The sequence below is a fragment of the Macaca nemestrina genome, chromosome 7, assembly GCF_043159975.1.
Source record: "Macaca nemestrina isolate mMacNem1 chromosome 7, mMacNem.hap1, whole genome shotgun sequence".
Lineage (NCBI taxonomy): Eukaryota > Metazoa > Chordata > Mammalia > Primates > Cercopithecidae > Macaca > Macaca nemestrina.
In genome coordinates this window covers 12,600,735-12,626,226 of record NC_092131.1, presented here as the reverse complement: position 1 = coordinate 12,626,226, position 25,492 = coordinate 12,600,735, and the positions used below count along the sequence as shown (strand labels likewise).

Genomic DNA, 25,492 nt, shown 5'->3' with positions numbered 1-25,492 from the left:
ATGAAAACAAAAAAAAAACAGGGTTCCTTTAAAGAGAACGCTGCTAGATGAAGCTAGTCTTGACATCTGAGTGTCAGGGATTTAAACAAATTAGCAGTGCGATTGAGGCCAGGGATTGTTGAGGCATGTGTATATTTAAAAACATCTTGGTCAAACAGCACAAAATACTGGTTGTCTTTTTCCCATAGACAAGAATGTTTTTTGGCATGTTGCTCCAGCCCTGGCTGGGAGGAACTGCTTGCTTGATGTGTTCTCATCAAGGTTCTCAGAATAAGTTCTAAACACAAAGAAGCCAGTATTCCCAGCATTGTGGGGGCTGGCAACTGCAGACACTCAGCTCAGAAACTCTGATAACTTTTGGGGCTCTCGGGAAACCAGCAGCTCTGGGTCTCCAGGCTGTTGACCCACACCTGACCAAGCTCACTCCATGCCCCGTCTCACACACAATGGTAGAGAAATGACAAGATCTGAAGGTGACTGTAGGGCTCTTAAAAAAATCAGCGTGAAGGCCAGGCACAGTGGCTCATGCCTATAATCTCAGCATTTTCGGAGGCCAAGGCAGGAGGATCACTTGAGGCCAGGAGTTTGAGACCAGCCTGCGCAACAGAGACTTGTATCTATAAAAGATAAAAAATTAGGTGGGCGTGGTGGCATGCACCTGTAGTACCAGCTACTTGGGAGGCTGAGGCAGAAGGATTGCCTGAGCCCAGGAGTTTCAGGCTGCAGTGAGCTGTGATCACACCACTGCACTCCAGCCTCAGTGACAGAGTAAGATGCCGTCTCTTAAAAAAAAAAACCAGAGTGAAGAGGGCAGATGCTCACGTGGAGCCCAAAGATACAGGTGTCTGCACACGATGGAAATGGAACCTGTGCAGAGTCCATGCAAAGTCTGTGCACCGGGCTCACTTTCATGAGCTGCTGACTGCTATTCTCCAAGGAAATGCCTGATGAGAGCAAGGCACAAGATCTGTGGAGCTCAAGGGAATGCTTGTATCTCATGTTTGGCTCTCCCACACTGGCTGTTAGGGGAAAAGAGCCATAGCAATTTTCAGCGAAGAAGAACGATAACGCCCACGCCAGCTCCCAGCCTTCCACCACTGAACCCAGATCCTGGACCTTGTCATTAGGGTGGCCCCCTCACCAGTTGGATGGGACAGAACAACCTGCTATTTGGGGACAGTTCCAGATGGCAATTGCTGGCCCAAGATGTTAAATCTTCCCCAAATGCTGTGTCAGCAGTGATTATGCAATGTCAGGGAAAGAGAAATAACACACCTGGGCCTCGCAGAGTTTTGTGCAGTCTCATTTCCCGGTTGAGAAGGTCCCGAGATACCAGGCTGACTGGAAGCTCCCACGCAGCCCATTTCTGGGACCTGAGGGTACAAGGCTCCACAGAGGAATACAGGCGGGAAATGCAGTGGAGATCCCCCAGGAAGGTGTCTCCAAGCAGAAGGGAGAGAGAGGCCATGTCTCAAAACTCTAGAGGCTTCTGAAGTTCTTTTGGAGAGTTAAGAAAATTGGAGCTCATGTGAAAGCATTCTTGTCATACAACTGCCTTCCAATGGCATGACCACGGAAGAACAGCTCCTCGCCAAAGCAGCCATGATGGATTCTGACATTGTCGTAAGACACATCTGTACTTGCTAATTCTGACTTTTGTTGGAGAGCCTCCATGGTGTTCTGAGTCACTAGCGATGGGGGTTGGGGAGGTTAGCTGCAGCAGCTGAGGCTGCAGTTTTGTAGTAAACTTAACTGGGAATGAAGATGGCTATCTGGAGGTCATCAACTAGCAGGTCGACCAGTCGTTTCCTCTTTCTAATCTTCAGTTTTTCATCTCTTAAATGAGGCACTGAACGCTTACATAATTCCTGAGGTTTCTGAACAGCCTATGACTTACAGAGATCAACTACACAGGCTGCCCCCAGTGCCTCTGCCTTCCCTCTGTTCCATCCTGACAAAGAGCAGGCATGCACGGCATGGGAAGAGGGTGGGGGGTACTATGCTGAACCACAGAAACGGAGAAGCCCATGTTCTGGGTGGCTGCCCAAGGGGCAGCAAGAGTGTCCTGCTTCCCAGCCTTGGTGGGAGAACATCTCCCCACAAAGGTCAGGTCTGACCAGGAAGCCCCGACAGCCCAATCATCAACTATGGCAAGATACAAACTTTGACGAGGAAATGTTGGCCACGCTCAACAGAGAATCCACGCTATTTGTTTGCTGGCAAACACCTGTGTGGACTACTTATTTCTTTATTTTTGAGATAGGGTCTTGCTGTGTCACTCAGGCTGGAGTGAAATAGCAGGATCATAGCTCACAGTAACCTCAAAGTCCTGGGCTCAAACAATTCTCCTGCCTCATCCTCCTGAGCAGCTGGGACTACAAGTGTATGCCACCACACCCCGCTAATTTAAATTTAACTTTTTGTAGAGATGGAGTCTTGCTATGTTGTGCAGGCTCGTCTTGAATTCCTGGCCTCAAGCGATCCTCCTGCCTTGGCCTCCCAAAGTGCTGGGATTATAGGTGTGAGCCACTACTATGCCTAGCTAGTTTTCTGTTTCTTAAATGAAGCAAGATAAAGAGGACCACATAGACTGTATCTTTGGGGAGGCAGGAGATCTAAGATCATTTACTGAAAATAGGCAGCAAAACCAGGGGGAACGAAGGAAGGTAATAACTAATCATGGCATTCCAGCAGAGCTTACCCACGCTATTTAACCCTCTCCTGCACTTGGCACAGCATTACACAAAATCACTTAGCAGGCCACAGCTCAACAGGATGGATGTTGCTATAGTCCCAGCTGGACTCAGGGCACGTTCACAGACCAGTCAGAGCAGCAAGCTCCCCAAGCAACCAGTGAGAAAACTCAAATGGGGTTTATGGATCAAGGTGGTATACTGAATGCATGAGCCCGCTTCTTCCCTCATGAAACCCCATGAAAACAGGAGCAAAGGAATGAAAGTTATATTAATACAACCATGAACACAGAGGGATACCGAAAAGAACAGTAAGCAAGAGCTAGCAACCTATCGATGCAAGAATGGAACTGATGGAGAAGTGAGCAGGGCGGGGGATCCTAAAACCACATGCCTGCAGAGGGGAGGCCACAGAGTGGTCAGCACAGATGCCCTGTGGCTTCCAGGAGAGGCTTGGGGATTGGAATGGGAGGGATGGGGTGAGACATGGGGCTGAAGACCAGGGCATTTGTTGGCTCAGAGGTCCCCTGTCCTTCCCATGCAGCCAGATGACCACCGTGCTCCTACTCTATGGAGAAATCAGAGCAGCTCCAACTCAGGGACACCAGACACAGCAAAGGTGGAAGCAACTCAATGAAAGTCTAAATATTCACGGGTAACGAGGCTGCCTGCTCAGCAGTCAGAACTTGGGCACACTGAGTATAGACCAGGGTCTCTGGATATGGTCCTACAGTTTGTGCATTGCACAGAGGCAGCTGGCTAAAGGGGGCAATCAAGAGTTAAAAATCTAGCCTTTTCATTGTTCTTCAAGCATTGTCCAAGCTCAGGGCTGGGTAGGTCTGGAGGAAGGGGCAAAAGGTGTCTTCTGCCAGTCAAGCCAAGTGCTCATGGGGGCTTCTGCCCAGATGGGACACTGTTTTTGAAACAACATGAGGGTTCAGCGTAGGCTAAAAGCAGCCCTGTGTATGGCCCTGTTTCCCAGAGAGTAGTGGGAACATCTCTAAAGAAACAGAATGAGCCCCAGAGAAAACACGTGCAAATATTGACATGCAGCGTTCTCCAATGATGAGTCCAGGTGCCCACCTGGTGACCCTAGTGGAAAAGCTCACCAGTTGGCACACACAGCTTCCAATCAGCTTTTGGATGCCCCTCACTACTTTTTTTTTTTTTTTTTTGAGACGGAGTCTCACTCAGTCGCCCAGGCTATAGTGCAATGGCGCCATCTTGGCTCACTGCAAGCTCTGCCTCCCGGCTTCATCCCATTCTCCTGCCTCAGTCTCCTGAGTAGCTGGGACTATAGGCGCCCACCACCATGCCCGGCTAATTTTTTGGTATTTTTAATAGAGACAGGGTTTCACCGTATTAGCCAGGAAGGTCTCAATCTCCTGACCTCATGATCTGCCCATCTTGGCTTCCCAAAGTGCTGGGATTACAGGCGTGAGCCACCGCGCCCAGCCAGGATGCCTCACTCTTAAACATGAACAGATCCACAGGATCACCAGATATTTGAGAAAAATTTACAACGTGAAAGACAGAGACTGAGATCAACCAAAATAAAGGGAATTCAGAGGAAATGAGGGCAACACAGGAGCAGAAAAAGAACTTCCCCTCAAAACACAATCATTAACATCCACAGAAAGACAAAATCTGCATTCATACATCAAGAAAGGGACACTAGAAAACAATGACCAAAGGTTTTGTTAATTTGGAAAATAAAACTTCAATACAACCTTCAGATTGGGAAGATAAAAATGAATAATTCTTCCTGAAAGCAGATCGGAAACAGATGAAAAACAGAAAAGATAAAACTTACAGCATCAGCCTGGGGGTAGGGGAGGGTCCAACATTGAAATAATAGGTGGTCCAGAAAGAAAAAAATGTAAGTAATCACAATAAACTTTAAGAAATTTCCCATGAAGCCCCAGCACAAGGTTTAACACCCAGGATATGACACCATCATGACAGTTCAGAACACCAAGAATAAAGAGATCTTAAATGTTTCCAGGGAGGGTGGATAAAAAACCTAAGTCACATGTAAAGGTATGGGACTCAGAATGGTATCAGAAATCTCAACACCAGCATGCTTGGGAGGCGTTAGGAGAGAGTATTATTTTCCACCTGTCATTCTATGCTCAGCCACATTTCTGTTAAGGGCAGAATACAGACATTTTAAGTCATGCAAAAATCTCAAAATATTTACAACCATATTTACTTCCCATGTTCTCTTCCTCAGGAAGTTATTAATGTGCCACACCAAAAAAAAAAAAAAAAAAAAGGAAAAGAAAAGAAAAGAAAAGTAAAGAGAGAGAATAACAAATTAAGGGGGACATTTGGAGGAGAAAGGAGGACATGTAACCATAACACACTGCTGGGCTTGGGAGTCAACAATCCTTAAGTGCTCCAGGTAATGTCAACACCTAATAGAAATGTACGAAATGATGTGATCTAGCTATACTGGAAAACCAAAATACGGTATGGTAAGAGTGAAATCCTCATCTACTGTGATAGCAAGCCAGTAGCTGTTTCTAAATTAATTAAAACATAGGCGTAAGCACGTTATGTAGAAATGCAAACATAAGAGAGGTGAAAGTGGTTACTTCTAAGCAGCGAGACTTAGGGGACTGCTAGTTCTGGTTAAAAGCCTTATTGCATTTCTTTTAAATTAAAAAAAAAATTACAAGCAATGGGGTGGTTTGTCCTGCAGACTTCCACATCCATTTTCTATATCCACCTTCATCCATAGAAGCCCATACTCAAATGAGATTTCTTTTTCCTTTTCAAAAAATCAGTTGACTGCCAACCTGAACCAAACGACTTTTAGGCATCTTGCCAGTGGATGTTTTAAACAATATTACAAGTTGTAATAGGTGAGAAAAGAATCCTGCAGAGGTTTTTCTGAACAAGGTCTAGACCCATAAAATGAAATGATTCACATTTTGGTCGGCTCTTCCTGGGCTCTTTGAGCATCTAATTTAGGCGAGGACTGCATGGTGCCCAGGGTTATAAACTATCACACACATAATCTTTATTATCTGTACCTTTGTGCTTTCATTGATGCCAGGGAGCTCATTAATTAGCTCATTTTCCACAGGGCTCTTGGCCTTCCAGATGGAATCGCTCCAAGCTCCCAACAGCCTTCTGCTTGGAAGGCTGAAGTTCTTTCAGGAGGGGAGACAGACTATAATCAGACTGGTTTAGAGGCCAGATTTGGGCTGTCATCGACTCAGATGTGCTATGTAAATTCTTCTGGCCATGCTGGAATTCTGTGAACTTGAAACCCACTGCTTGAAATGAGCAAGTCCTTGGCTAGCAAAGAAAGAAACGTGATTCCTGGAGTAAGAACGACGCTGGTATGTCAAATGACAAGCTGTTGCAGCCGTCAAGGGTATTTCAGAAGGAATCGGGGATGAGCTTGAAGGTGAATAAGACTTCCTCATGGGAAAAATACAAGAACAAAACAAACGTCGACAGTTGGTCTAAAATTTTTGGTTTTGTTTGAATGTGGACATTTTAATCTAGTCATTTTATCTTTTTCTCAGGACACGGGGGTGCCCGGTGGAAGTTTCCTACAAGGGGACATCAGGTGCCCGTGTGCTCACCGCAGGTCTGCCCCCGGTTGGCTGCATGATCTTGGTCACGCTGCTCTGTCTCCCTGGGTTCAGCTAGACAAGATGCTCTCTGAGTCCCCTCCTGACTCGTTCGTGATTTTATAAGGGTTGCCTGGTACGTGCTTTCTGAACGCGAGAGCAAGAGGAGGAGGAACTGATGCAGAGATTCGCCACAGACCAGAGTCTTGGCAGGAAGGAGAGAGTGGAGAGAGCCCGGGGCTGAAGAAGACGGGGGGCAAGGGTGCTAGAGATGCCTACCTTCTTTCACAAACCTCCTGTGCTGGCCTGCTCCCAGAGTACTGTCCAGAAAGCCTCTTCAAGAAACCCATTACAAGTGACCACAAAGGATGCCCGTGCCAAGACGTGCATTCTGAGGGAGGTGTGCACCAAAGCTTTGGCGGGTAGGAAGTTGCCGCTACCCAGCTCCAGCACCGGTGGGAGCTGATTCCAGCCCAGCCACTCCTCATGGCTTTTACAGGGCCCCGCTGGGCCTTGAGGATCTGGTTTGAAAATCATGGCTCTATCTCAATCCAATCAATGGAAAACTGAATTTCAAATGCATCTCCCCTCAAACAAACAAAACAGCAACAACAACAACAACAACAAAAAACCAGGGTGAAAAAGAGCACACGGTGGCTCTCAACACAGCTTTCACCTTGCTCCCTGGATTCTGCCATTCCCAGATGTGCTTGCACAGAGCCGGTTGCTCAGATTTCCCCCAGTGAATGCAACCAGTTACTGGACTGCAACAGGGGCATGGACCCCAGTACCTTCTCTCAAACATCCATGCTTGGAGGAAAATGTGGCAGCTTTCTTCCCAGCTGGGGCTCTGCCTGGGCGCCCACCCTCTTTCTCATCAAGCAGCCCTTCATCTGAATCCTAGTTCATCTAGGATGTGAACCTGCATGTGGGGTGCGCTAAGATCCAGGCAGGCTAATGATCACTAATGATGCTTCCTATCCGACCCAGCAAGGCACCCAAGGACAAAACCCCACCTACGGATCCAGCTGCATGCCTGAGTTTTGAGTACACAGCCAAAGAAAAAAGCATGCTCACGTCGTCCAGAAAAAAAAGGAAACCTGGGAAAAAAAAAAAAAACACAAAAACCACAATAGTGAGAAAGGGCGTCTAAGTTTCCTCGGAGGTCCTCAACTGTCTGTAGAAGTACCCCACCCAGAACCCAAAATAAAATGAAGTACCCCGCCCCGGTCAGGGTCCTGTCTTTTTTATTATCCAGACACACGTATCAGAGTCTGTTAACATCCAGTTGTGGGAACAGCAGCAAGCAGTACACCAGGAGCCACAGGAAGAGAATAAAATACATCATATCCGGCTGCTGGACAAGCTGTGTCAGAGAGTCGCTCTGCGGGCTGTGGCTCCCCAGTGACATGGCTTCTCCTGAGCTGTTGGCCTTCCTACAGAAGGAACACAGAGGAAAGGCAGTTACCAAGCAAGTTCCCAGGAAGGTGGACCCCACCCAGTCTCTCCCCGGCCCCCACTCCCTGCCTGACGACCTGAAGGCTCCCCAGCACCAGGTCCAGGTAGGCCCCACACTGTGTGTGCTGACCCAAGCCAGTGGGTTGGGCCAACAAGGAAGCCCCTCAAGCTTTTGCACACACTCTGTTCATCTCCATAACATCAGGTGGGAGGAGCTAGCAGCGCCATTCTGCAGATGGACACACTGAGGCTTTTGGGTGGAGTGACTTGCCCAAGGCCACGGGATTACTTGGCGACAGAGCTGGCACCTAGGCCAGGTCTCCTGGGACACCTTTCTTGATGCCACAGTGCTCTCAGAGAGTGGCATGGAGTTAGATACTGATGGTTCGCCGCTGTTTGTTAGTAACAGAGGGAACCCCATGGGTCATCTAAGGGATGAAGCATCCCTGATAGCAGATCATTTTAAATCATCTATCAGAAAGAAAGAAACAAAGACCTCTCCCATTCCCCACAGTTTTGTTTTGGCTTTGGAATATTACCTTTAAAATAATTACTAGGGGCCGAGTGCGGTGGCTCATGCCTGTAACCCCAGCACTTTGGGAGGCTGAGGTTGGGGATCACCTGAGGTCGGGAGTTCAAGACCAGCCTGACCAACATGGAGAAACCCCGTCTCTACTAAAAAAACAAAACAAAACAAAATTAGCCAGGCATGGTGGTGCATGCCTGTAATCCCAACTACTCGGGAGGCTGAGGCAGGAAAATCGCTTGAACCCGGGAGGCGGAGGTTGCAGTGAGCTGAGATTGTGCCATTGCACTCCAGCCTGGGCAAAAAGAGCAAAACTCCGTCTCAAATAAAATAAAATAAAATAAAATAATTACTAGATTTGATTTCAGTCAGATTTACCTTCCTGCTTTTATTTTATAGGCGGTAGTGTTAAAATGCCATTTTGGTTTTGCCTGGTGGACAATAGGGAAGCCCAGAAGGTTTTGCCTGGCGGATAATAGTGAAGCACAGAAGATGGCGGAAACCAACCCCAGACCTGAGTTTCCAGAGGAAAGGGTGAGGTAGGGACCATGAGCTGGGGCTGGGGCCTCTGCTTGGAGCTGCATGTAGAGAAGCCTGCAGTGTAAGCTTCTTAGGGTGCCATGTAATGGAGATTATGAGAGGCTAAAACCACTTGTCCCAGTACTATCCCCTGATAGCAGGAGTGAGGGGCAGAGTGGGATTAAACATCTGCCGCCATCTACATACTGAATGATAAATACCCACATGATGGTATTTTTAAAAAAGCTGTCCACAGAAACAATTTAAACTACATACTTTTTATAGAGACAGGGTTTCTCTGTGTTGCCCAGACTGGTCTCAAACTCCTGGTCTCAAACTCCTGGCCTCAAGCAGTCCTCCCTCCTTGCCTCCAAAGTGCTGGGATTACAGGCATGAGCCACCACATGCAGCCTAAACCATATTTTTTATTGTAAAGGTAATAAATGCTCAATGTAGAAAACTGAAAACATGCCTGCATTTCTCAACTCTATAGGTTCTATTTTCAACATCTCTATCTCATAAGAGCAAAAAGGATTATTTTCCTATGAGCACGTCCAGTCTAGTTGAAAACTTGAATTAGTATTTCCATTTCATGGCAGGGGAAAGGAGCTGTCTTGCTTCTTTTTTAGCAGCCAGAGGGATGGGGTTCTAAGGACCACACTCTTGGGTGTTGGGTAATATTCAGACAGAGGCTTCCGATTCCAGTAATCTAAATCCTTCCAAGCCAATTCAAATCTGTGGTGAGTAAATAAAACTTTTTAAAAATAGAAACATAAAGCAATTCTATGACTTCAACAGGAATGGGGATGTCTCAGAATTGTAAGAGTTTGAGAAGTTTTTCTGGTTCCCTATGTTTTAAATGGGCAGGTTTCCAGCAATTCAGCAACATTAGGCTAGGCCAGCAGTTCTCCAACAGCAAGAAATACTTTCATAGACTTCCTGGCATGTTTGCTTTCCCTCTTCATGTCTGCTCTGATGCCATAAAACTGTAAAATCAGCTCAGTGAGCTTCTGAGTATTGTACCTGCAGTGGCGACAGTGAACAGACAGGCGTCAGGGACTATAGCATTGCGGGGGAGGGGACATAGCCTCACAAGACCACCACCTCTTCTCCTGCCTGGCCCTCCCTTTGCTAACTACCTTATACCACTAAACCACCCTATACCGTACACCACTCATGTAAACAAAGCAGCAGGCTCAGAACCCAGACCCGTCTTTAAACTGACTCATTTTCAGAACCGGGCCCTGCCCATCAGTGTTAATTAATATCTACTTTTCCTTTCTACTCCTATTCAATTTACATCATTTTCTCTGGAATAGTTATTTCCTTGCATTATCCCAAATTATTAATACTGTTATCAACAAAGCAGTGGGAGAAGAACCACCCCTGTAAGGCAGGCTGCAGAATGGAGAAACATTTTATTACAACCCCCACAAAACCTGAAGTAAAGCCACCAACCTGGTTAACATTCGGTTTCTTCTGTCATCCAGATCTGCTGCGTTCCTCAACTGAACATAGCTAAAATGATCCTACAGTGAAATTTATAAACAAAACCCCCGCAACCCAATTAGTAAAGATGAAATCTCTGAAACAGAAAATAAAACGATTTTAAACACACAAAGCCGAGCATGCCGTGCATTTCTCAATACTGTCAGCATCTAGATCCAAAATCAAAGCACTACACAATATACATTCCTCTACTTCCTCCCCCAAGCCCCTCCCTTGTGAGCAAGAGAATCCCCACCACCCAGAACCCGAATTGGGGTGTGCTGCTCCGGGTTCTAACACATCTGGTACTAAGCACATGAGAGTGTCCATCGGACCTCCACTCATGTTGCACCTCTGTCTTTGAATGTGATCTTTCTGGGTGTGTGTGCAGGGGGTGCGGGGGGGTCCAGGCAGGGCGTTTTGGATACGTTTTTGTAACAAAGAGGCCTTTGGGCTTTAAAATCATCACTTTATTTACATCCCTTATTGCCCAAACCGGACATCCGATTGGACTGTGCTTAATGACAAGGTTTCAATTTGCTTGTCTTCTATCCAAAAGTATAGCTGTTGCACGTCAGTAATTTCAAAGCTCTGGGCTGGGGAGGAGGAAGGATGGAAAGGAATTGATTAGCAGGGGCCGTGCGCAAAAAGAAGAAATTCACATACTAACCGATTCCGAAGACCTATTAGTATGTCGTCGAATGTAAATGCTGGAGTCACTGTGACTAGTCCTGAAAAACAAACACACGTTTTCAATTGGTACCACCTGGAGCTCTTCATGGCTCAGTTGTACGGTCACCCCCATCCTGGGGCTTCCACATATGGATTTGGGCAAGAGCGACGACTTCACACCCAGGGACAGAAATGAGAGATTTTATCTAATACCCCTACTTGGGTTGGAGAGTGCTTACGAATAGGATGGATATTAGTGACACACACATTGGGCCCTCATCTACAAGAAAACATGAAGTCAGGATTTTAAATAGAAAGCAAGCCACACAGTCTTAAAAATCATAGCATTTGGATCAGTAAGTAACCCAAGCATCCCGATGTGTTGGGACTCACCAGAGGTTCTCTGTAATTAGTCAGACCTGGGCCTAGACCAGGCTGCCCCGACTCTCCCTACCTGCCTCTGAGGTCCAGAATGTGCAAGTGGGAATGCTTGCCTTGCACTTTTCATGTTCCACCCAGTCCTAGCAGAATGGAGGGTGACGTCATATTTCCTTGAAGGATGGAGCCCTGCCTTCAACCCCTGTGGCTGACCTCTTTCTCCCTCTCCTGAAGTCCCCAGGCCTAGCAGACTCCATTGCATAGTGGCTGCTCAAGGATTCTTTGAGAACTAACCTGTTTAGGGAGAAGCTGAGCAGTTGGGCAGATCCCCTGGGCTGTTTGTCCAAAGCGTTCACCGGCACTGACTGCAGAGCCCAGCGACATGTGAAGATCATAGATGACTGCTAGACAGTCACACCCAGGGGCAGGGACAGGCACGCTGGGAGTCAAAGGCCAAATGGGCAGCAGCCTTCTGTTGTGCCTTGGCCCTCCTTCCCCTGCCTCTGTTTCCCCAAGGTCCAGGCACAGAAGCAAGGCAGAGGGAGGTGGAAAGCCAGGCACCTGCCAGCAACTCCTCTGGCTCTGTCTGTATGGGCTTCTCCCTGCCCCTCCCCAAATGCATATCTCAATAATGTTCTGCTGCAGCTTGCATTACTCACATCATCACAGGCAACAAGAGGGCACAAAAAGAATGTGTACTGTGGAATGGGACACATCTGAGTCCAAGACTCCCTAGCTCTGCCATCTCCTAAGCTGGGAAAGTTAGCTGGCCCCAGACCTTCTTTGTCTGCCATATGAGGCACAGTCCCACCAATGTGTCTATAGGTGACATGAGAATGAATGAGAAAATGAGTGTGAAGTGCCTGGACACAGTAAGGGCTTGATAAACACTGGCTGACTATTGTGATGATGAGAGAGGGGAGAGACCAGGGTCTTCTGATTTTCAGCAGTTACACATTTTCCCAGGGACGAATCTGGCTCATCTGGTGGCCTTGGAGTGACAGAGCAGAGGCGTGCTATGAGATTCCTATAGATCAGTTAAATCTCATTATCCTCCCTGCTCCCTACTTCTCCCAAGCTAGATCAAGCATCCCTACTTCCTTGGAACGGGAATTGTGGAAGAAGCCATAAGGTTAATAGGATGTCCAGCTTCCACGTGCCAGACGATACAGATCTCCTTTGTGGAAAGGTGGATACGCTTGAAGTCACTGAGATGCTTATAAAGTGAAGTTTGCTCAACTGCAGTTGTCTGGGGGCCAGAGGCAGCCAACAGAGGCTCCAAGTCTACCGCGTTCACCCCAGCGCCTACCTATGGTTCAGCCATCCACTGCTCACTGCCAGCTTCCACTCAAAGGTTTGAAGAGTGAGGAGAGAAGGCAAGCTTCCCATCCTTCCCATTTTGCTCCTCATGAGGTCTGGTAATGGTGAGGGTGGGTGGGGGAACCCAGGTGTAGAGAATGAGGACTGTACATGAAGCTGTGTTTCCCTTGCTGTCCAATCCCATGCCTGCACCTCCCACCCCATCAAATCTGAAACTGCAAATGACTCTGTAACTCTCCAGCTCCACCTTAAGCGTGAAAAGAGATGAATAAAATACCTGGAAGGAATGCAGTGGTCGCTAGTGTCTTCTTCTAGGTCATCTGAGGATTGAATACTTCCAGGTGCTACAAATAGTGAACTTTCTACGTGGTCCACATGTTTCCTTTTTTCCTTTTTTTTACTACTGATTGATTCTTTCGTTACATTTCCTTCTAGGGGGTTTGCTATGTTTTCCGGGTTTGGGGATTCCTGGGACTGAAAGAACAACCAAATCCAAGTCAGTATGTCATAGCGCAGTGTAAAGTAGGTGACACCACCCAGCAGTGCTCTGCTCAGGCCCAGCCAGGGCGTCCCTTCCAATTCTGCCTGTTCCCTGATCCTCCTCATGAATCCCCTGCAGCACAGCCTGCATGAGAGACAAGTCCACCCCAACTCCCACCCCGGTACAGAATTCAAATTCTACAAATTGATGGAGTTAAAACAATACAGGTTCTAGAGTCAGCAAGATCTGATTTCAAATCCTGGCTGAGTCAGCTCTGCGACCCTGAGTGACTGATGTTATCTTTTTGAGCCTCAGTTTATTTGTTGGTGAAATGGGTACGATAATTATTAACCACGTCCCACTATTCCACAGGATTTCCTATAAATCATGTCTCTAATTAGTTGTGTGTGGTGGTGCCTGTGGTCTCAACTGCTTGGGAGGCTGAGGTGGGAGGACTGCTTGGGCCTGGGAGGCAGAGGTTGCAGTGAGCTGAGATCATGCCACTGCACTCCAACCTGGGTGACAGAGTGAGACCCTGTGAAGAAGAAGGAAGAAGAAAAGAAGAAGGAGGAGGATGAAGAAGAAGAAGGAAGAAGGAGGAGGAAGAAGAAAGAAAGGAGAAGAAAAAGAAAGAAGAAAAATAAAGAAGGATAGAAAAAAGGAGAGAAGAGAGAGAGGAAAAAAAAGAAAGAAAGGAAGAGAAAGAAAGAAAGAAAAAGAAAGAAAGAAGGAAGGAAGAGAGAGGAAGAGAAGGGCTCTTACAGTGAGCAGTGGCTGAATCCTTCACAATCATTATCCATTTAAACAAAGGAATAAATCCCGGAAGCTAGGTGGGCCAAAGGGTGCAAAGGTGGCCTATAGGTTTGGAAAGGCCCACAGGCAGGTGTAGTGTTTTCAGGATGCCATCTTCACTGTGCCTTTGGCCAAAGGTGGATGGTAGTGCAACATGTCTAGCATGTATCTGGTAATAAAGATTCTTTGACCTCTGTATGCACCAGGCACTCTGAAACCTGTCAGCAAGGCTCCCGAGTGAAATGCAGGAGCGTGGTCATTGTTGGAGCCACCTCTCAAGAATTCTTTCAGGGGCTGGAAGAACCTGTTCAACAGGTATCAGAATAAGAGCATTAGAGTGGCCAGGCCATTGTGCCCCAGGAGAACAAAGCTCCATGCAGGAATGAAAAGCTGCGCTTAGCAATCTGAAATGATAGTCTCACAGGCTGCCCTCATCAATGGTCAAATGCCACCATTTCTGAAAGGTGAAACAAGCAGAGGGCTTATGTATTTTTTCAAGACCAGAAGAAAAAATTGCCATTTTCTAGTCCCTTTGGCTAAGAAAATATCTTTTTTTTTTTTTTTGAGATGGAGTCTTGCTCTTGTCTCCTAGGCTGGAGTGCAGTGGTGTGATCTCGGCTCACTGCAACTTCTGCCTCCCGGGTTTAAGTGATTTTTCTGCCTCAGTCTTTCAAGTAACTGGGATTACAGGCACCTGCCACCATGCCTGGCTAATTTTTGTATTTTTACTAGAGACAGGGTTTCTCCATGTTGGCCAGGCTGGTCTCGAACTCTTGACCTCAGGTGATCCACCCACTTTGGCCTCCCAAAGTACAGGGATTACAGGAGTGAGCCACTGCTCCCAGCCTCTTTTTTTTTTTTTTTTTAAAGGAAGGCAAGGTATCAGAGAAATGCTCCATCCCATCTCCTCTCTGCCAGGAGGCAAGACTCCCAGACCTCACCTTGGGCTCCTCATCAAATGGGCTGTACCCTCTCCCTATGCTCACCCACACGGATTGAGGCAAGGGCTCCACTTGGGAGCAAATTGCAAGGTGGGCTTGGGATCAGTGGGCAGTGCTTGCTGGGGAGGGGAGGCAGCAGACTGCAGCCACGTGAGGCAGACGGTGTTGATTTCATTCCCACACAGTACCCAAGAGAGCTCATCTGCCCACGCTCTCACCGAGAGTGAGATCCATGTAAGATGGAGATCAAATCTAGATCTCCTGATTCTACCATTGCAACCCAGGGCTCTTTCAATCACAAGTGCTGGACACATGCACCCTCTGCTTTTGGCAATTGCTGGAAGGAAAGCATTCGAGAAAAAACGCCATATTTGTATTTTCACAGGCCACATCCAATAGGCCAGGAGGGAGGATGCAACCCGCTAATTAATCATTTTAGTTTATTATTATTTTTTTTTTTGAGACAGAGTCTCGCTCTGTCACCCAGGCTGGAGTGCAATGGTGCAGTCTTGGCTCACAGCAACCTTCGCCTCCTGGGTTCAAGTGATTCTCCTGCCTCAACCTCCGGAGCAGCTGGGACTACAGGCACGTGCCACCACACTCGGCTAATTTTTTGTATTTTTAGTAGAGACGGGGTTTCACTGTGTTAGCCTGGATGGTCTCTATCTTCTGACCTTGTGATCCGCCCGCCCTGGCCTCCCAAAGTGCTGGGATTACAGGCGTGAGCCACTGCGCCCAGCATTTTAAACAGAGGGGCTGAGATGCAACTCAGGCTCTCCCCACCACCCACTCAGTCCTCTTTCTTTTGTCCTGCAAGAGCTTTCTGGCCATAACAGATTGTGGCCTCAGCTGTGTTGCCCCTCAATCTGCGGACAACAAGGCCAGATCTCACTGGAGGATATTTCTAACCCTGCTGGATTTTCATGGCCTCCTGCAGGAAGCACCTGCATGGCGGCGGGGCTGACTTCAGAGAAGTCAGCACACAGGAGGCCGTGGGAGCGAGTGGGGGACTGGGTTCCTCTCCCTGGGGGAAGAAGGAGAAGATGGCAGGCGTGGTCCCTGGCACCTGCAGAGCCATCCAGTCCTCTTCCCGTCCATTCCATGGTTGGCAAACACAGAGTGCACAGCCCTGCCCATGTGCCCCTTGGCCTGAGGATGCTGCTTCTCCTAGGGCTTAGGCAGCCACTCCTCATTGCTCAGATTTGGCAAACTGAATAAAACCAGCCCCTGACTTCTGGCCTAGCTAAAATCCTAAGTGTCTTTTAGGACGAACCTGATCCCTTAGACTAATTTCCCTTACTCTCTTTATTGGCTCAACGAATCTTCTAGGTCTTCTACCCCACTCATTCACCCCAACTACTCAACTATCAATAAACTTTTAAACTTTAAAAAGGCTACCTGAACCCAACTTTTTTCTGTAGCTCCTGCAGGATGCAAGGCTCTCTTAATCCTTCAAGCAGCCCCAGTCCTTTGGGCCCCTCACTGGGCTCTGACGAGCCAGAGCTTTGTCATGTGTCTCAGTATTTCATTTACCTTCCAATTGCTGTAAGCCCCCGAAACCATCGTGTAATAAACCTTTGTCCCCTCCATTGGCAGGCCCTGTCAGGCACTGTGCTGGTCTCCAGCATCCAAAGATCAATATACAAATGTCCACTCTCTCACGGGAGAGAAAAATAAAGCCCACGGAAATCAGGTAAGCACTCAAGGAGAGACGGTCGAAAATGTGACCAGCTATAGGGAGGGAGCAATGGCCCTGCCTGGGGAGGAGGTGGGAGCGCTTCTGGGAGGAGGTGCCATTTGCATTGGCTTTGAAGGGTGAATAACTGCTTGCCCAGATGGTGGGACCAGCCCAATGACACCTGGAGGCAGAGGAGAGCCTGGATGTCTGGGGGTCTGGGAGGATGCTGGCTTGGCTGGAGGGGAGGGAGACAAAGAGGGGTGGGTGGCCAGGTTAGAGCGGGAAGAGTCTTGGAGTTCATGCTAAGAACTTTAGAATTGATTCTGGAGCAGGAGTCAGGAAGTGATAAGATGGGACCTGTGTTTTAGGGTCATCCCTTTGCAAGCTGAGCTGGGGAGGAGGGACAGTGAGAGACTGGGGAAGGGTCTCAGATAGAGGTAGAGCCAATGCAATCTGAAATAGCTGGTCACTTTCCCACCTGGCTTCTGTACTTAGGGGACTTCTACCCTTAGTCCCTCCACCCAGAACTCCCTCCCCAGTTCTAGGGTCCCCAAAACCCCCATGCAGCCTTTCAAGATCTGGGTGGGAGCCTTTCTGTTGAACCCCTGAATCCCTTTGCTGGGCCCATCTCTTATGGCTGAGGCCACATTCTCTCATAGTACAGTTACAGGGGACTCTGTCTCCCACATCAGACACGGAAGGCAGGATTTTCCTTCTTTCTTTTATCTTCCCGGCAGTGCCAGATGCGTCACTTTCCATGGGGTTGGATGAGTAAGCAGGTGAGCTCATGGAGGGGCTGGAGAGGCTGAGCCCAGGCCCTTCTCCTCCCTGACTGTCTTGCCCTGGATGCCCTGTGTGTATCGTATCCAGCAGGGCATGGCCAATGCGGTTTCGGACTCACCTCCTGGATCCCCGAGTGCTGCAGCAGGGAGTAGTACTTACTAACGTGGCATCTACAGGAGGAGCCTCCCCATCAGGCCAGGCCCAGGCAGCCCCCTTCACTGATCACTCCAGTGGCCCTTCGTGAGCTGCTGGGCCAGATGAAGTGGGCACACAAGTGGCAGATAAGAATGTGACCAGCTGCTCAAGCTCAGAAGAGTGCATGTCCCCTTATCCTATTTACATACCCATTTCAAACCACAGAAACCAAAGATTAGTGCCCATGAGGCAAACTCCTTTAAAAAATCAAAACTGGAGTCAAACATGAGGGCTTCTTCTGTTTCTCCTAAGTTACTGCAGAAGAACAGGTTAGTGTTCACTAAGTGCATGCTAGATGTTAGCTACGATGACTTTTTTTTTTTAAACTTTCTAATGCCTATGTTAGTGGTAAGTTATGAGAGAACATCACACACAGGGGACTGTGGGGGTGGAGGGCTAGGGGAGGGATAGCATTAGAAGAAATACCTAATGTAGATGATGGGTTGATAGGTGCAGCAAACCACCATGGCGCACATATACCTATGTAACAAACCTGCATGTTCTGCACATGTATCCCAGAACTTAAAGTATAATAAAAAATTTTATATATATATATATGTGTGTATTTGTTTTTCAATTGTTATTTTAGATTTGGGGGATACATGTGCCAGTTTGTTACGTAGGTACATTGCATGATGCTGAAGCTTGGGGTAATTATCTTCCAACCCCCCAAGCAGCCGTGTCAACTTGGAGACCCTTGGGAGTCACAGTGAAGAAGGCCTGGATTTCAAGCCCTCTCCACCCCTCTCAAAGGCTTCCATCATTCCCCACAACACAACCTCTTCTATTTCCCGCACTATGAGGTTCCCTTGGTTGCAGTACCCGACTGTGAGTACACTGTTCTCAGTACCTGGGCAACGGGGTCATGAAGGCTGACTCCAGCCTTGAGTTTTAAAGGACTTTTTGTTAGTTTGTTTCTTCCTTTATTGGCTTTTTTTCCTTTTTGTTATTTTTTAATTTTACTTTAAGTTCTGGGATACATGTGCAGAGTGTGCAGGTTTGTTACACAGACATACATGTGTCATGGTGGTTTGCTGCACCCATCAACCCGTCATCTAGGTTTTAAGGCCCACATGCATTAGGTATTTGTCCTAATGCTCTCCCTCCCCTAGCCTCCCACCCCCCGACATTGTATGTTGTTCCCCTCCCTGTGTCCATGTGTTCTCATTGTCCAGTTCCCACGTATGAGTGAGAACATGCAGTGTTTGATTTTCTGTTCCTGTGTTAGTTTGCTGAAAATGATGCCTTCCAGCTTCATCCATGTCCCTGCAAAGGGCATGAACTCATTCTTTTTTATGGCTGCATAGTATTCCATGGTGTATGTGTGTATATATATATATATATATATATCACATTTTCTTTCTCCAGTCTATCATTGATGGGCATTTGGGTTGGTTCCATGTCTTTGCTATTGTAAATAGTGCTGCAACAAACATATGTGTGCATATATGTCTTTAGAGCAGAATGATTGATATTCCTTTGGGCATATACCTCGTAATGGGATTGCTGGGTCAAATGGTATTTCTGGTTCTGAAATCACATTGAGGAATCACCACACTGTCTTCCACAATGGCTGAACTAATTTACAATCCCACCAATGGTGTAAAAGCATTCCTATTTCTCCACAGCCTCACCAGCACCTATTGTTTCCTGACATCATCGCCATTCTTACTGGTGTCAGATGGAATCTCATTGTGGTTTTGATTTGCATTTCTCTAATGATCAGTGGTGGTGAGCTTTCTTGATTTTTAAAGGACTTTTGCCTGTTGGGCACTAATCTTTGGTTTCTGTGTTAGAAATGGGTGTGTAAACAGGATAAGGGAGATGCACTCTTCTGATCCCACCGCCCAGGTACTGAGAATAGTACACAATGGTTACTTTTCCAACCCTTGCCCTGCAACAACGACTGCTTTTGAAATCATTTCTGCTCCTCCCCTGCTGGACCCTCAGAGGTGACCTCACTTGATCCTCAGAGCATCTCTGTGCGTAGGGCCAGGACTGGGGGAAAGCCATTGAGGTGCCCATATGCAGGATTTCAGGAGGTGCCCACTCTCGGGTGCCAACCCTGCATTTGTCTGAGCCTCACAGTGGGTGCCTCTTTGAATTTTGCACCATGGGAGTCCCGAGGGAAGCCCCCTCATCGCTATTTTATGGAGCAAGAAGCTGAGCTTCAGACCAAGAACTGTCAAGTTTCCCAGGCAGCACCCAGGGTTCCCAAATCCCACGGTTGAGTACCTGATGGCTGTCCATGGGGTCATTCTCTTTGGTCTCCCTTTGCTGGTGTTCCTCATGGGGGGCCGGAGGAGTGGGTTCCGAGGCTGGTGTGGTACCCGCACCACCCCTGCTGAGACACAGCACCTGGTCACTGGCACTGGGGAGGCTCTCGCCTGGCACCGAGGAACTGGAGCTGCTCTGAGAGCCACTGGCCTCCTCCTCCCTGGGGTCCAGGTCTGGCATACAGCCCTCCGGCTCTTCGAGATCCATTTCTTCATTTTTTAGATCCTCCGGGTCTTCTGCATAAGCCTCCAAAACTGCAGCCAGGGGAACCTCATAGTGTGGAAAATAGAAGAGGTCGTGGGGAATGACGGAAACCTTTGAGAGGGGTGGGGAGGGCTTGAAATCCAGGCCTTCTTCGCTGTGACTCCCAAGGGTCTCCAAGCTGACACGGCTGCTTGGGGGGCTGGAAGATAATTCCTCGCCCACACCCTGGAGGTCATCGTCTTCTCCCTCTTCCTCATCATGAGGACGGGTGGACTTTCTCTTGGCCTTTTCATGCACCTCTGGCTTTTTATCCGCTGGCGTCTCTTCTGGGGCTGAAGGACAGCCTTCAGCTTCTTCTCCGGAGTCCTGGTGAGGTTCATGTTTGTCCGTCTTACCTTGAGGCTCTGGAGAATCTTTCTTTTTGTGAGCAGATTTAGTACTCCTTTTACCTCGTTTTTCAGCATGATTCTCAAAAGCCTCAGCATCCTCGTCAGGTTTTGTCTCATGAGGTGAAGGAACTTCGTTGAAAGCCTGGCTGGTAGAAGCAAAATCTACTAGGTCGCTGTTAAATTTCGAGGCTTTTAATGGGATGGCTTCAAAATAGTCTCCCTCCTCTAAAGCTTCTACGGTCATCAGGTTAACCTTGATCTCGAAGGAATCGGCCATCACAGTATCTTCTCCTGGGGGTGAAAGAGAGTGACTTTCTTCATCGTGGCGGGCTGTACTCTCTAAAGCACCATTATAGGAGGAAGACTGAGAATTATTGATCGTGCCCTCTGCCAAAAAAAGGTCACCAGGGACCTTGTCAGAGGAGGATTCTGGAATCTTCAAGGACTCCTGTTTCTGTTCCTTCTCCGCAGCAACCTCAACTGCCAAGACATGTCCATCCTGCCTCAATGATTCCTTTGCCGCTCTCGGGCTCCCTTCAAAGCAGAGGGACAGGTTCTTACTGCAGGAAGGATCCCTGTAGGTGTCAGTCTCAAAGTGAACTGTCTTCTTGATTGGCAAAGAGTTGGACCTCCCGCTCTCCTTTCTGGATGATAAAATGGAGGATTCTGGAGATGGCTCACTGATGTCGCTGGTCTTGCCTGGGCCCCCTTGCAGAACCTGGTCAATGATCTGGTGCATGAACTCGGTGGAGCTGTCTGACAGTGCACGGCTGGAAATACCATCCAGGCGGAATTCCTTCATGCTCTCGGGCTTGTCACAGACAAAGACTTTGGAGGGTGGTGGGTGGCTGCTTTCGTGGTTAACAGTGTAGGTACGCTCCCCATTTTCAGTCAGAACGAAGACTTTGCTCTCCTGTTCAGAAGGAGTTTCTTTGATGCGAACAAAAGTGGATTCAATAGGAACTTCTTTATCTGAATCGAAAACATCTTCCTGCCAAAAAAAAAGAATAACAACAACAAAAAAACACAGAGCAACATGAATAAGAAGAGGGTTTAAGTACAACCCACATCCACCTTTCCCAAAACACAAACAGAAATGGAAAAAGCCACTTCAAACCAATGCAAAGTGTTCTAAAAGGTAATGGTTGTTCCTGCTGAAATATGAAAACATCAGATAAACAAAAAATATAAAACACCATGTTTTAAAAAAAGCTATGGATGTAAGGAATCTCAATAAACCAAGCTCTAAAGAAGGACAATCCCTTCTAAAGTGAGCAGAGATTGTCAGCCACTTCACGCTTGAGGACCATGTTGCCTAGTCTGGGTATGGCTTTGGAGAAGAGCTAATCCACCGGAGATAAGGAAAGGTCAGCCAAATCTTTATTGATTGTGTGGACTGGTATGAGAGAGTGAATGTGGAAGGACTCCAAACACACAAGCAATTCTCTTCATCCACACAGGGAATTGTGCTGTGTAAGAGCCAGCTGGGGGCAGGGCTGAAAAGCAGAAAATGACATTGTGGTACAGAAGCACTTGACTCCCAATGCACTGATAGAGTGAACTGACTTCAGTCTCAAATCATTTAAAACCAGAGAGAAGAAATTAAATAAAACTGCAACACAGCTCCTATTGACTGATATGATCAAAACAACAGCTCCTCATCTTATGCACTTGCTTGGGAAAGCGCTATATTTCCTGAGGGAAAAAAAATGATGTCTACTTCAACCTCTATCATTCTTTTATATACCAAGTTGGACATAAAATAATTACAAGACATGAAGAGGCAGGAAAACGAAATCCACAATCAAGAGAAGAAATAATCACTAGATATAGACCCATATATGACCCAGAGTTGGAATTCACAAGCAAAGACTCTAGAATAACTAATCTATGCTACAAGCAATACAAAAAAAAAAATAGTTATTCAGGCTCAAAGAACACAATCTCAGATATAAAGCCTAAAGGAGGGAATGAACAGTACTGGAAACGGTAAATACATGGTCAATATAAAAGACTACTTCAAAGTTTTCTTAAAAAGCCTACTAGCTATTTAAAGCAAAAATAGCAAAGTATTGAGGATTAAAACATGTGTAGAAGTAAATGACAATATAGTAGCAAAAATAATGGAGATGAAGTGAGTAAAATTATATATGTGATATATATAAAATATATAAAAATATGTAAAATATGCATTGTACTAGAAGTAGTATATTAATTTAAGGTAAGCCGATGTATGTTAAAGATGAGTATTATAATCACTAGAACAGCTACTAAAAAGATAAAACAAGGTGATGTGGTTACAAAACCAATAAAGGGGATAAATGTATACAAAAGAAATTCTTGAATAATCCCCAAAAAGTTAAGAAGGAAAGACAATAGAGTATAGAACATATCAGACCAATGGAAAACAATAACCAAGATGCTAGATTAAATCCACATAAATGTATGAAAAACATACTGGTTAAGTATAAATACAAGACCCAACTGTATACTGTTCATAAGAGACATACTTTAAATATAAGTATACATACACTGAAAGGAAAAAAATGGAAAAAGTATCACACAAGCACTAATCGTAAGAAAGCTGCTACGGCTATATTCATATCAGACAAAGCACACTTCGAGACAGTGGGAAATTTTATAAAAATAAAGCAATCAAGTCATCAGGAAGATATAATAAATTGTGTCTATGCACTTAACAGCATAGCATCAACATATATAAAACAAAAACTGGCAGAACCAAGAGGAGAAATACATTCACAATCATAGTTGGAGATTTTTTTTTTAACATTTCTCTCCTACATTAATTGATCAGGAAAGCAGGAAAAATCAGTATAAATATAGAATATTAGAACAGCATATTAACATATTAACAGCATATTAAAGAATACGAGTATTCTTTAACTGCATAAGACATATTTTTTTCAAATGCATATGGCACATTTACCAAAAGAAACCATTTGCTGGGCCAGAAAGCTAGCAACAATGTGTGGTACGTGGTCAGGGCCCAACAAATGTTTACTGAAATGAACTAACTCAGCAGAATTGTTAAGTTCACTGTGTGCCTGGATAAGCTGTGAATTCTCATGTGTATTCCCTCGTAGATGTAAACAGACTGTTCTGCAATGATGCACCATGTTCTAGGAACCAGGATGACTTTCTCCAGATATTATTTCTGGCTCAATCTTTTCCCATCTGCAGTTTCTGACCTCAGCATTGGGGAGATCTGTGTCAGATTTGCTCAATTTTAGCTGTGGCTTTGACTCAGTCAAATACCGTATGTTTTAGTTGATTTCTAACTCTGACTACAGATTAAGAGCTCAGGGCGAATGAAAGCCCCAATGCCTAGTATTTCAAAATACAGTGACAGGCCAGGAAAATTGAATTGCAAAATAATAATCACTCCTTTTTTTTTTTTTGCTTAAAACAACAAAAATGTGTTATGTTACGGTTCTGGACATCAGAAATCCAAAACAGGCCTCAATGGACTAAAATCAAGGTATTGGCAGGGCCAGATCCCTTTCTTTTGATTTTGTTTAAATTTTTAATTGACAAATAATCATTATATATATTTATGGAGTATAATGTGATATTTTAAAACATGTATACGTTGTAAAATGATCAAATCTGAGAACTCAATACATTCGTCTCCTCAAATATTTATCATTTCTTCGTAACGAAACCAGTTAAAATCTTCTCTTTTAGACATTTTGAAATACACAGTATATTATTCTTTCTTTCTTTTTTGTAGAGATGGGGTCTCGCTTTGTTGCCCAGGCTGGTCTTTAACTCCTGGGCTCAAGCAATCCTCCCGCTTCAGCCTCCCAAAATGTTGGGATTATAGATGTGAGTCACTGGTTACATTATGATTACCTATAGTCATCTTGCTGTGCAATAGAAACACCAGAACTGATTCCTCCTATGTAACCGTAACTTTATACCCATTGATCAAGTCACCATTATTTGCTAAACATCCACCATTGTTCCAGGCACAGTACTAGGTACTTCACATAACTGTTTATTCTTCACATAACCCCAAAATGTGGGTCATAGTTCCATTTTACAGATGACACACATTCAATAGATACACATTCGATACAGATGTGTATCAGAGAGGTCAAGTCGCCAGCCTGAGGTCACACAGCTCCAAGTGGAGAACTGGCAGTCCAGCCCAGGAATTCCTACTTCCAAAGCACCCTGTAAGGCGTCCATATGTGGTGCAGGGACAGGCAGGAAACACACACACAGGTGGGGGCCAGGATGAAAGCCCCGGCATGGAGGATCCTGGGAAGCTCTTCTGTACAAAACGGAGCCCCAGTTTCAGCTGCATGTTGTAAGGGAACCAAGAGCCTGAACTTTGGAAACACAGAGGGGCCAAACCCCAGCTCTGTGCGTGGTAGCTGAGTGACTATGGAGAGGTCTTTAAGCCTCTTTGAGATGCTTATTTTCGTTTATAAAAGAGGATTATGATACTGAGCCATGCTGGATTGCAGGAATGGCAGGCAGCCCAGAGACACAGGGGCAAGGCAGCCAGCTAGAAAAGCAGCTCCCCTCTCCTGCAAGTATCCTTTAACCCTTTATGCTTTCTTTTTTTCTGTCTGGTACTCATAACTACCCGAAGTTATGTTTTTGCTGACTTATAACTGTTTCCTTTACTAGAACAAACCTCCACAAGGCCAGGGACCTCAGCCATCTAGTTTATATTTCTGAGTCCCCTAAGCCAGGGGCAAGGGTTCAGTCAATTACTAAAGGATTCAAGAAAAGGCTGTCATTGCTGTCATTATTATCAGCTCGCGGTTGTGCATGGGCTGGGTGGGAGTTCAACAGGGCCAGGACAATTTCTAAAAGGTCTGATTCTGTGCCCAAAAAAACTCTGTCACCAAGTATAATCTGGAATTCTGAAAATAAAAAGTCAGGCTTTGCTTTTCTTTTGAGACAGAGTCTTGCTCTGTTGCCCAGGTTGGAGTGCAGTGGCGTGATCTCGGCTCACTGCAAGCTCTGCCTCTCCATTTCACGCCATTCTCCTGCCTCAGCCTCCCGAGTAGCTGGGATTACAGGCGCCTGCCACCACAGGCTAATTTTTTATATTTTCCGTAGAGACGGGGTTTCAC

The 25,492-nt window shown here is 46.3% G+C and overlaps 1 protein-coding gene across 7 annotated transcripts in view; it reads right to left on the bottom strand.

Annotated features, from left to right (window-relative positions):
- Positions 1–7,510: 7,510 nt before the first annotated feature.
- The window catches only part of LOC105467476 (calmin), a 133,196-nt gene continuing 115,214 nt past the window's right edge, over positions 7,511–25,492 (bottom strand). For 2 of the 7 annotated variants that reach the window (XM_011717089.2, XM_024788414.2), the window contains 6 exons: positions 19,747–21,372; positions 12,919–13,115; positions 10,942–11,002; positions 10,242–10,312; positions 9,710–9,806; positions 7,511–7,712 (listed from right to left, as the gene is read on the bottom strand). In XM_011717089.2, the coding sequence (XP_011715391.2) occupies positions 7,548–7,712; positions 9,710–9,806; positions 10,242–10,312; positions 10,942–11,002; positions 12,919–13,115; positions 19,747–21,372 (2,217 nt within the window). In that variant the 3' untranslated portion in view covers positions 7,511–7,547. Of the gene's footprint in view, positions 7,717–9,709; positions 9,807–10,241; positions 10,369–10,532; positions 10,868–10,941; positions 11,003–12,918; positions 13,116–19,746; positions 21,373–25,492 lie in introns of those variants that run through there. The other 5 variants (XR_978913.2, XM_011717090.2, XR_978914.2 and 2 more) reach the window with 5 other exon arrangements.